Source organism: Lycium barbarum, chromosome 2 (assembly GCF_019175385.1).
Source record: "Lycium barbarum isolate Lr01 chromosome 2, ASM1917538v2, whole genome shotgun sequence".
Taxonomy (NCBI): domain Eukaryota; kingdom Viridiplantae; phylum Streptophyta; class Magnoliopsida; order Solanales; family Solanaceae; genus Lycium; species Lycium barbarum.
Window position 1 is genome coordinate 113,741,385 of NC_083338.1, and position 12,889 is coordinate 113,754,273.

General features: G+C 36.5%; 2 protein-coding genes across 2 annotated transcripts; one reads left to right on the forward strand and one right to left on the reverse strand.

Annotated features, from left to right (window-relative positions):
• The first annotated feature begins 1,775 nt into the window (after positions 1 to 1,775).
• On the forward strand, positions 1,776 to 3,267 carry LOC132626813 (F-box/kelch-repeat protein At3g23880-like). Its single transcript, XM_060341806.1, has one exon. The coding sequence runs from the start codon at positions 1,891 to 1,893 to the stop codon at positions 3,007 to 3,009; it is 1,119 nt and encodes a 372-aa protein (XP_060197789.1). The 5' UTR covers positions 1,776 to 1,890; the 3' UTR covers positions 3,010 to 3,267.
• A 3,880-nt stretch (positions 3,268 to 7,147) lies between these two features.
• On the reverse strand, positions 7,148 to 7,861 carry LOC132628759 (uncharacterized). The gene has a single exon (XM_060344525.1). The coding sequence runs from the start codon at positions 7,859 to 7,861 to the stop codon at positions 7,148 to 7,150; it is 714 nt and encodes a 237-aa protein (XP_060200508.1).
• Between the last annotated feature and the right edge of the window lie 5,028 nt (positions 7,862 to 12,889).

The window sequence follows — 12,889 nt, forward strand, 5'->3', positions numbered from 1 at the left end:
ATTAGCTTGAATTTTTTTAATGCAATATATTTTTTTTCCCAATAATCAATAACATTTACAATTCGAAGGGACAAAAATGTTCATACCAAAATTGCAACCATATATACTTTCAAATTTCAACTATATACTATTAAAACAAAACATAGTAGAAGAATATGTAGTCACGTATCTTATAAAACCATACCCTTAATAAATGACCTTTGGTTTAATTTTTGAATCCACTGATCGGAATCTTAAAAATATCTTCATCTAGTCTCTTATAAAATTAACTAGATACAAACTCCCGTGCCATCACAGATCCAATCCTTATTAATCGTATTATTAAATTCAATTATTTATATGTATAAATAAAATAAATTAAAAGAACCAACTGGTTTGGAACATCCAGGAGGACACCTGATCTGCGCTCTCTTCCATTTGTCATATTTAGACTGTTTTTAGAACTGTATTACCATCAAATACGAAGTAATAACAATACAAACTTAACATAAGACATGGATAATTAAATGATGGAACAATTGATAATCATGATATATTTGGAGTATTCACAAATAAAGTGATTAAAATTACAAATTTCAATTAATTATAGGTTAATTATCAGCAAGGCCAAATAGCCCCACGTGGCCAATCATATAATTATGTTCTTCCTTACTTTTTTGTAAGGAATATTTGATCACTTTATATAATACAGTGAAAATCTGCATCAAAATGGACAAATATCCCACTAAGGAAATTTATAGTAACGTGAAGCAAATCAATTTGATCCTTCTTTTTCAAAATAACTATCAGCAAGGCCAAATAGGCCCACGTGGCCATCAAAGAGAAAAATTTAAAAGAAGAAGTGCAAAACTGTGAAGGTTCAATAGGTTGCGGTTTAAAAGTGACGCATGGAGTGAAATTTTAGTTGGACCTGCATTTTACATTTTATTTGGTCCATAAGTTGAGAGGTACCAAAAATATATCATCAATTACAACATTGTTGAAAGCAAAATCTTATGAAAGGCCAAAAGTAACCTTATGTCGGCAAGCAAGCATGTTGTTGAACAGGCTGCCTGCTCCTAGACTCTTATTAATAGTAGTAATAGTAAAGTAATTACATCTAATAATCTTTTAGCGTAAAACGTAAAAAAGAAAAGATACTCCCTTTGTTTCAATTTATGTGTCTTATTTTCCTTCTTAATTTGTTTAAACAATTAAACCACTTTCTATATTAGTACTTAACTCTATATGACATATTTAAGATCATAATATTCAAAGACCACTTTGATACATTATACATATTTTTAATTTAAACCACAATAATAAAATAACATTTTGACACATTGTGCATATTTTTTAATTTAGGACGACAAAATTAAAAAATTATCTTTATTTTTTCAAATTTCGTGACAGTCAAACTAAGGCAAACAAATTAAAATCAAGGAAATAATAGATTGTAAATTTTAATATTATTAATTTTATTAAAAATAGTAAATGAAGTCTACCGACTAGAGTCTACTATTGGCAGAAACATTCCTGCTCCACAGATTTTTTTATCCAGCTTTTCGCAGAAAAGGCTGGAATTTATGAAGAATACAACAGAAAAAGGAAAAAACGTAATGCAAAAGAAAGGTAAAGAGTCCCGTGTAAGGGTCGCAACACTCCTTGGATGACACCTAACCACAAAGTACTTCCGGGTCAATAATATCTGCAACTCTTACTATCGTGTGCTTCTTCCTATGCTACATATTTCACTTGCAATTGCCTTTTAATGTGACCCCACACATATTTCGGGCAAAGCTATAAATTGTGTAATAATGAGAAAATAATTACAACACGATATCTTTAAATTTCTGCCAAACTTTTTGGGCCAAAAAAACATAATCTCAAACTCCATTGAATCACAGAAAGATGAAGGAAACATGTGAAGGAACAAACTTTTGGACCCAAGAAATACCAACTCTTCCACAAGATCTCATCACTGAAATTCTCATCAGGTTACCTATCAAAACTCTCTTGAAATTCAAGTGTGTTTCAAAATCATGGCTTTCTTTACTCTCAAACACTGTATTCCACAAATCCCATGTCAATTTTTCCATAAAGAACTCCAAAATGACTGATTATACACTTGCTATTGTAGCCACAGTCTCTGGTTTGGGTAAAATCTGCCATGTTTACAACATAAGCTCTGAAAATTCATGTGTTACTGTTGCTAAACATGATTGTCCTCCTAAATCTTTGTCTCTGTCAGCTTTTCTTTTGGGATCTTGTAATGGCTTAGTTTGCTTAACTACTGATTCATTTGAACTAATGTTATTGAACCCATGTACTGGAAAGTTTAATGTAATTCCTGATACTACGATTCAGTATAAAGTTGGTGCTGGTGGTTGTTATGTTAGATATGGATTTGGTTATGATGCATCTGTTGATGATTATAAGGTTGTCAAGATCTTTAGTTTTCCTCAAAGTGAAGGCAGACATGTGAACATGGTTAATGTTTATAGCTTAAAGGCTAATTCTTGGTCGACTATTAAGTGTTTTAATAGTGGTTATATAACTGTAAATGTTGGTGTTTTTGCAAATGGGGTTCTTCATTGGGAAGTAGGCGATCGTGGTATTTCGGAGATTGTTACTTTGGATTTGGCTGCAGAGAGATACGGAAAAATAGCACTGCCTAGTTACAAAGACGGAGGTATTCGTTGGACATTAGGTGTTTCAAGAGGGTGTTTAGTTGCTTGTTGCAACTATGAACCAAATAATGCAGATATGTGGGTGATGAAAGAATATGGTGTCCAGGAATCCTGGACTAAATTGGTTACCATCTCATCACCAGTTGATCGAAGAGTTTACATCTCACCATTGTTTGTGGGAGAGAATGGTGATGAGTTTCTGGTGAAGCTTGGCACAGAGCTAACACTGTACAATTCAAGAAATGCATCATTCAAGCGACTTGCCGATTATGTGTCGGGTGATTTTCTTCAAGTTCAAGCGGCCACCTACTTAGAGAACCTTCGTTCACCTCATATTTAGTGACGTGACAACAGGTTACACCTTGAAGGCAAAGAAAGAGAGGGTAAAAGATCTCTTTGATTGCCTGGCAGGGGTGGAGCCAAAGTGGGAGCAAGGGTTCATCCGAACCCCACTCGTAAAATTGCACTATATATACAAGGTTAAAGTTATTTTAATATATATATATATAGTAGATGTTGAATCCCCTTGACTTATTCATGTGTTTACTTCTTCATAATGAAAATCCTGGCTCCGGTTGCTTGGTGTCCTGTTCTCAAATTTACTGATAACTTGTGTCTTGTCATTGTCTCTTTTTGCATTTTTCCTTTCCTTATAAGGTGCTATAGATATCATGCTCAATTAGATGTTCTATATTTCTACACAATTCATATCATGCACCATACTGCTACACAATCCTTGAATCCACTAAAGATCAATGTCAGATATGAAAGTTTGGGTAACAAGCAACTGCTTGAATGCATATTGAATATGTACAGATCATCTTCTTGTGAGCTTTATGAAAGTTCCTAGAGTAATTTGGTTCTATTTGATGGGTTGTTGAATAGCTAGAGGTGTGAACAAGTCTTCCCCTTCGGGGGGACATCCGATACAAGAATTTTAGAATGTATGACAGAGTAGGATAGCTTGTTACAAAATGGACACTTGTCTGTTCAATTGGTTTTAGGTTGATTACTTGAGATTTAAGTGCTGCAAGTTTTTCCACTGCTAGTCTTGGTATGTGCTTGCTCTTTGGGACTTGGGTCATGCATTGTTCTGGTGCTCGTTAAACGCTCCCCCTCAAGGATGATTAACCGTGCACACACACACACACATAGATATGTGTGTTTGTGTGTGAGTATGTGATTATATGCATCTGTATCTATGTGTGTGTGGCGCGCACACGTGTGTGTGTGAGTATGTGATTATATGCATCTGTATCATGTATGTACATGGCGTGTATTGGCATGTCCCTGAGTGAGCCGGGGGGGGGGGGGGGGGGGGGGGGAGGAACCGGGCATTTTAAAGGTGAAATTGAGCTATTGAAGTTGCTTTAGAAAAAAAAGGCAATTGGGCCTGGATGAGTTGGACTTGACTCTTGGGCTATTTTAAAAAGGGTAATTGGACATCACCTGCCGGTGATTCCTCTCACACGGCACTTTCAGGGGTAATAATTAACTATGACATTCCGTTCGTCTAAGTTACCACAAAGACTCACAATAATACAACCATGAACTTTGAAAACATGAACAATTAAAAGGAAAGACAAACAAAGAAACTACTGGAAGTTGCTTTATTTGTTTATTCTGCATCAGCAGAGGCTAATAACTAGTCTGTTTAAGTGGGGAAGGAAGACTGCTTGGTTTCTTATTAATGACTGAAATCTTCAGCACTGTGAAGTACATGTCCAGCCCCTCTTGTTAGCTTATTTTGTTGTTTCAGCTTCTTGACTAGCTTTATTTTACTTACAAGTTGCTGTAAAGGCATAAAAGAATCGATAATTTAAGGAGTAGGACTTTACGTTACCGATCATTATTTGAATGAAGTCAACAGTTCTTCGTACATAAACATGTAACTTGCACTTTCTCATTCCGGATAATCTGATAAGTAAATGGGATCTATGCTGCTTTCTGATATTTATCTCCAAAGTTTGAAACATCCCATTGTTGCTGAGCTTCTGTTATGCTGTTAATATACACTTGGTATTTCATTTATCGCCTTCTGATCTATTCTACTCAAACTATGTTTCTATTGTGATACTAGCATGTTAGTGTTTTCTATCTTGCTGCTCTTTGAAATTTAGAAGAAAATGGACATTTTGTCTATAACTCAACCTCAAAACTAGCTCATAGGATGAGGCTTGCCCAAGATCATATAAGGAGATGTCAGCTTATTCATTCAACCAATGTAAGACACATTAATGTCCTTGCCCGCAAGCCCATACCTGGATTAGGCGGGGACAACATCAAATGGGGGCCTACAATTGGGGTAAATCAAGAACAAGGGTGGGTTAGACTCTAATACCATGTTGTGAAAATGAATTGGGCCTAACTCAACCTAAAAGCATGAGGTGAGGATCTTCCAATACGATATAAGGAGACATCAGTTCATTCCTTCAGCCAATGCCAGAAAGGCAGAAACTAACTTTTGTGCTTTAATTGTTACTTTTCTTTGCTACTATTTCTGTACAAGATTCATTTTGTTATATAATATTTTGTCTCTATGTTGATGGGGACTTTGATACTTATTTATCTTCTGGTGGTCTTGAAGTAGCTACTAAAGATGTCATCCACTTTGTTTAGCAGTTGACTCTGCAAGATGATGTTATTTTATCTTTCTATTTGCTATAATCTGAGCTGTCAGAAAGAGCGATAAAATCATTCAGATTAACTGAATGTTTCCGCAGTAGGTATTCTTGATTAAACTCTTTTTAGATATTAGATTTATATTTATTTTTAAATAATTAACAAATTATTATTCGGATACGTACGGCGGTGAATGTGAATTATTTACATTTGTAGCTAACCCTATCCTTCATGGATTCTCTAAATTTTCTTTTTATTAGAGCGATTGAGATCTGCATTGCCATACTTTAGAAATTTGATATGCTTAATATCAATCACTCTTGGAACGGAAATCATCAAGAGGTAATGAAAAATTTGTCAGAGTGCAAATGTTGAAGCACATGGATTTAGGAGAATGGATTTGAGGTTAACATAAATGCCAATGTTATCAATTTTGAATATGGACATTTTATACTCATCAAATGGATGATTTTATTGGGAGTAACTCTTGCTACTCTCGACATGTCTTGCAACAGGCTAGCCGGTATACTTCCTGCAATGGCTAAACTCTTCCCAACTTTGAAAGCATATAAATGCAAAAAAAAGGAGCCATTGATGTTGAAAAATCATGTGCTCTTTCATGGTTCCAGTTTTTTACTGCCTGGATTTCCTGTAGTATTCAAATACAATTACTTCTTTTGTTTTGTACTCCTTAAAGAGGACAATCAGTTGCACGAAGCAGTGCGGATCTACAGCCCATTGAGGGGGTTCACCCGAATACCCTCGGCAAAAAATTACACTGTATATATAAGGGATTTTTATATGTTTTATGTACATATATAGATTTTGAACACCTTGAACACAATAGTAGAGGTTAGTTCAGTGGTTTAGGGTGTTTGAAATTCACCTTGAAGTTCTAAGTTCAAGCCTCGGGCACTACATTTTTACTTTTCGAACCCTCTCAGAGAATATCCTAGATCTGCCAAGCATCCCACGTTTAAGAAAGGAAAAAGAAACCCTTTTTTTTTCAGTACTAAAGAGCTGGTACAAATACAATGGAAGCGCTTATGCTCGTCTCAGAAGAAATATACCATGCTTCAACTACATCTGATAAGTTCAGTACCACTGTACCAGCAGGTTGAGTATCAAAAGACTATTCTCGAGAAAAATTCAATGGGACTACGGGAGAACTTAACTTTGAAGTAGTAAACTGCATAATGAATAAGTACATTCAATTTGCACTAGAATAAACTACATCGCCAATCTAATAGAAACAAAACTTCCTCCACCTCCGTAAGGGTCCTCACTACCAGCTCTCGACTTCTGAGTAACTCGCGCTGATTATAAGAGTCACATTTGTAGGCTTTTACTCCTTTTAATTCACTATGCCTAGGCTTGCTTCCATGAGATGTAGAATGATGTGAATTCTTCAAATACATTAAACGATCCATGAAGCAAGTAATCATTTCAATAGTTGATTGTAGGTAGAGTCTCCTAGGATGACAACGGATGACAACTCCAGAGCAAAGCGTCCACAAGCAGTGGGCACTCCCCCGACGACTCTATCTGTACATTTAGAACGTCCACTTTGGGGTTAGCAACTCTATGGTGCAGTTCCAAATCTTTCATGCTGATCTCATCACATTCGTCAAAGTAAAGGTCAACTAGAGACCAAGAGGTCGAGTTTAATAGATATTTCCTCAACTCACCAAACCATGCAGCATTTAAATCGTTCAAGCGACAAAGACGTAATTATGAGTTCTTCAATTGGCCAGACTCTTTTGCAATTTTAAGCTTAGGAATTTGATCTCCCTCATACTCAAGTGATACCAAATTTGGAGCACCAATATCCCGTAAGACCTTACAACCCTCAATCGCTAAGAACTTAGGGATTGACTCCCAAAAATTTTAAACCTTTCCCACCCTGTAGAAAGGTCATATAATCTCAAACACTCAAGGACTTGAGATGTAGAAATAAGGTGCTGGAGAAATCCTCTAGATATCCTCATACATGATAGCTCTAAAGATTTTAGATTTTGACATTCAGCAATATCCAATACAGGGAATTGTTCCCAACGACACCCTGAATAAGACAAGTGTTCGAGAGTTGGTGCTTGGATTTTGACACTCTGGTTGTGGTTGCTATTAATGGAAACTGACTTGATATTTTGAAGATTCCGCAGCTCAATGTTTGTCAATAAAGAACAATGCACAATGATGAAATCGACAATCAATGGACAGCAATTGAGCAGAGTCTGAAGCAAGTTTTGGTCTAAACAAACAAAAGATAGAGAAAACTTTCTCAAAGAATGGCAGCTTGCCACTTGACTAGTAGATAATGAAATATCCGTCAGATTACATTTCCACATAACCAATTCTCTTAAAGAATTTTCTGCCAAGAATGTGAAAACAGGGAAGGGGTATGAGGGAATAGAAACCTTACAGACGAGATCTTTTACACTATTCTGAAGAGCAATGCCGAGCGAATTATCCATCTTAGGGAAATCAAGAGGATGATTTGATCTACTATTATCTGAAATCGAAAGTTGAAACTTTACTATAGGGATTTTTCTTTCCCTATATCTCGCCATGATTTGATCCACTATTTTCTTATTATTGCCTTTAACATTTTCGAAGGTGAATTCCAAGTTGGGATGAGCAAACCAGGCTTGTAGCCATGTTTTGGGGAGAGTGCTCATATTGGCTGCTTTTTTAAAACTAAGGTATGAGACTATTTTGTAAATGAGGCATTCAGGCAATATGTCCATGGTCGTGACTTACAAGTTGCACTGTGATACAAATTCTTGAATTTATAGAATGCGGCTCCTGTGACAAGGAGAACGAAAGGAAATCCTTTACTTAAGAGATTTTTATGGTGATAGGCCAAGTTATAAATAACAAAACTTGCGATTAATTTGTAACAGATCATTAGTTAATGTTAGGCTAGATTTTAGGCAGGGAATAAGGATTCCAGTTATACTACGTACAGCATCTCTTGCAGTGGCGGAGCCACACTATGCCGAGGGTGTTCATCCGAACCCCCTCGGCGGAAAAAAATACTGTTTTTACAAGGTTAAAATTATTTTATATATATATATAGTAGATGTTGAACCTCCTTAGACTTCTTCGTATGTTTACTTTTTTATATTTTGAACCCCATCAGAGGAAATCTTGGCTCCGCCACTGATCTCTTGTAGCATGTTTTGGGGAAAAACTATTTGTTTTAGCTTGTGAAAAACTGTTTCTGCTACTCTTCATTTTTTTTTTAAATAAGAACTCTTTGAAGCAAAAACAAAAACACTTTTGGCCTCCCAAAAGCTTGGCCAAATAGACTATTAGTAGGGTTTTGCTAATACGTTAGTAATATTATTTGGCTATAATTATTGTAATCATTTTTATGCTAAAAATATTCAACGTATATCTTAATAATGCTAGTAAACCCTAGTTGATATATTTTGTTACTCTTTTTTTTTTTTTTTTTTTGATTAAGTATCTTGCTTGTGAAAATTGTGGATTTCAAAATTAGTTTTTCTGGTTTTAAGTTTTGAGAAATTTTATTTTGTATGCATTTATTAATTGTTAAGGAAAAATATTACTTATAAGTTTAATTAACCAAGTAACTTAAACTTATTTCAGGTTAAAACTATCTTCTTCTCTTTTTCATCCAAAGCAGAGATTTATATTGGTTCTTCTACTAAGTTTACATGTTTCCACTTTACTTAATTATAGTTATTTCAATTACTCATTATATATACAAAGGTATTAAAGGTTGAAGTTGATCAAGAGAACCGCTCAGGCTATTCCAAACATAAGGTGTTATACGACGTTGGTAGCAGAGAGGCGAAGTGTAAGAAAGCATTCCATGACACTCTTGGGAAATATTGGTTAAGGACTATATTACGGGTAGCAATATGAATGGAAGCGTGACTCAAGACTTATTGGTTTTTCTACAGAATCTTTTGAAGCGACTCAACATATTTCAGCCGCGGTAAGGGATACGAATATTGCCAAGGGCAAGTAAGTAACACGCGAATGGAATCTAACTTCTACTCCGAAATAAGGTTGAGAGCCCAACCAGTCAGTCAGGAATGAAGAAAGGACTCAAATATGTGACAAAGGCTTCGGCGTTCCTCGAGTTCTATTCTTTGCTAAAGAAGATTCAAGAAGGAGATGAAAGGAAAGAACGCGTTCTCAGAACACGAATAAGGTATAGGTTGAAAGAGAGGGTCAGCATAGTTGGATGAGATTGGAAGGGCCTTAAAATAATACGCCGGCTATCGGGAAAGGACCTAGACATAGTCAAAAGGTGGCGACGTATCTCCCATAATTAATAAGTAGAGAGGCAATCCGGAAACATCATAAGCAGAAGATACTGGAGACAGGTATGATGCAACTGCAATGTGATCCGGTAAACGACCATGGATGTAGGTATAAGCTACTGTATGGATCGCCGAATTCCAAGACAAGCACGACTAATCGCTGTCAAGAGCAGTGACAGAAGGACGATTAGGACAGCAATGGAATTCACCCCCCGAATCCCAAGTAACACCATCGCCTAAGAATTGAGCTCACTCGAGGAATAGTATGGTAAGGACCAATGATCAGATAAGGGGAAGCGAGCAATGACAAAATAACCAAAGATTGAGACATCAGAGTAAGACAAGCACTAAGTCGAAGTCCATAACCTTAAGGAATAGGGTAAGCGTAAAACTTATGGCCATTAAGAAGGTGTTACACGAAGGATGATTAGTGCGAAAAGGTCTTAGGATGAGAACAACAGTAAATAGATGCCATTAGCAGCCAAAGGACTGGAAGAACCAAAATCAGAATTTTCCCAAGTATTAGCCAGATCCAAGGAGCATATGGTAACTTTGTCACCAAGAACATGCCAAGCGTTGTTGGTACCTCGAGGGCAGATATTAGATAAAGGACAAGAGAAGAAACTTTTCAAGTAAAGACGCAAGATTGATGTAAAGGTATGGAAGTTGAGAACGTTATTGCAAGAATTAAGGATAGTCAAGAGGACTCCGAAGGCAGCCAGGAGGCAAATGCGCCAAGGAAACCCGTACCACACTAACTCAATTGCAACAGGCAGTAATGAAGGATTAAAAGGTAAAAATAAGGACAAAAGAAGGCTGGGAAGACTCTAAGGATAACCGAGTAAGTCCATTGATCATCAACCTTTTCAATCTATGAGCAAGGGTGTAGACAAGGAAAAATGGGACTCTAAGAGGCAGATTATCAACAAGATAGACAGAGGAATTAGCGGAAACTAAATACAAGTTCAGAAGACGAAGATAAGAAGGACGTCAGGTTCAAGTATACAATGGTACCCCATAGTTAATCAACAAAAAGGAAAACAAGAGTTAGCATATGGAAGGCAAAGCGTCGAGCTGTAAAGGTCTTGCTCGCAACGATAACTTGGGTGGCAATGAAGACAAGAACGTATGTTTGGGGGCAGGCGAAGCAATACGGATACTATCAACAGTATGCCATAGTACGACAGACCATAAAAAGAAAGGACCCCCATAATTTCAAGGGCTTATGGAAGTATATGTATACATCGCACAACATGCCATGTGCATGACAGATCCAAGCAAATCAGGAAGGAAAAAAGTGACAAAGGAGGTGTTTACGCGGACGGAGAAAGAAAGGTTGGTTCAGGAAAGCTGAAGGTACTTGAGGCCATCCACACCAGACAACAAAGTAGACTCAGTGGTTATAACTGGTCGGAAGGTAGTAGCTAGAGGAGAAGACATAGGATGTGAGGAGTAATGAAAGGAGGATCTAGATTGAAGAGATAATCGGCTAAGGAAGCCTTCAGGAGAAGTGTTAGCGTATACAAGCACGCTTAAGTCCAATATAGCTTCTGTTGACACCCAATTTTGTCCCGCCTCTCCTTCAAAATATCTATTTACGCTTCTAATATTTTTGGCAACTTAAGAAATAATTATTTATTTTTTTACTATAATTATTAGCTTTTATTAATACCGGCATTTCATTATTCCATTGCATTCACCAGCTACTATTATTTCTATTATTATTATTATTATTATTATTATCATTATTATTATTATTATTATTATCAGTATCATTGCAATTCGCATTATAATCATTTTACCATCTTACGCACATGCATCACATTTATTTTGCGCAGTTAAAGAATAACGTTTATTTATTGTTGAATTTTCAAGATATTATTGCACGACTATTACGATGTCTTATAATTTTTATCTGAGCACTAATAATTACATACTTTTATATTAGGTAATATTTTAGCACATGTTAGTGTATAGTTAATTAAAATAGGCCCTGGTATTTAAATTTAGAAGCCCAAAATAGCCCAAGAAGGAATATATCTTTTTAGCCCATCCGCCCCAATCAACTTATGATTATTTTCGGACCAAGCCATCAATGCCCAGCCCATATCTTAATTTATCCACTCAGACCACACTCATTTAATCTACCCAGCCTGCATTTTTCAGTCCACTACATCTAATACCCGACCCGACCCGCCTTGTTTAGCTTAATGAACCACTAGGTTTCTTCACTTTCACTCAGCGCTGCACACCGCCCCTTCTCCCTCTCTCTCTCCCTCTTCTTCTTCAATAAAAACAGCAAAAGCACAGTCAACTTTCACCTTCCCCAGACCGTGCATGGTCGATTTGGGGAAGGGAAATTAATGCTCGGTACCCCCCACCCGAATTCAACCGTTGCAAGAGGTCAATTCTTGTCTTCTTCTTCTTCTTTCTTTCTGATTTATGATCTGAAAGGTTTAATGGATTTCGTCTGTTTGCGAAACAAAATCTTTTCTTGTCAGTCCCTTTTTCGTATTTTTGGGTACGAGTTTTAATGGTTTTTGTTCTCTTCATCGTTGGTTTCTGATCGTTGTCATCCGAACGTTGTTGACCAAGAAAACCCCGCTCAAAATTTTAAACCCCAGCCCAAACCCTAGTCTTTTGCCTATAAATAATCGTTTTCGGAAGTAAAAGAGAGGGTTCATTTTTTTAGCCGCACAAAATCTCCTTTTAAAAAAGAGAGAGTTCTTTCCCTCAGTCGCCAAAAAATCCCCTAAGCAATTTTAGTTTTTATCAGTCTTGTATTTCTGGATAGCGAGTTTAAAGATTGAATCATTTTTTGTTTTCCTTTGCTTCTGGGATTGTCTTGAATCTGAGTGCGTACGGGTTTGGAAATCGTAGTGTTCGAAGTTGCATATCGAAGCCCCGCACCCTGTTCGCTGCACCCGAAGGAGGTAATTCTCCTTTCTTCTAGTCATCTTGGTATTTTCCTTACCTATTTGGTAATTATGTGTGCCAAATCACTAGTATGTTCATGCTCGTGTTAGTTGTTCTTCCTGTTTAGTTAGATTTATGTGTTTAATTCCTAGTTTAGGCATATTTATGCATGTTTTAATTCCCGTTCAACCATAATTAAGATGCTGGTTGTTAGTTTAGTTAAGTTTAGCATGTTTTGCTGTTTAGTGGATAATTTGGTCCCCATTATGTCGTTTAAATGATATTAGCATGGTATTAGCAGTTTTAAGGCTATGTGTGTTTCAGGCTGGTTTATGTTCTTAATGTGTTTGTAGTTTATTTACATGGGTGTAATGTACCCTATTA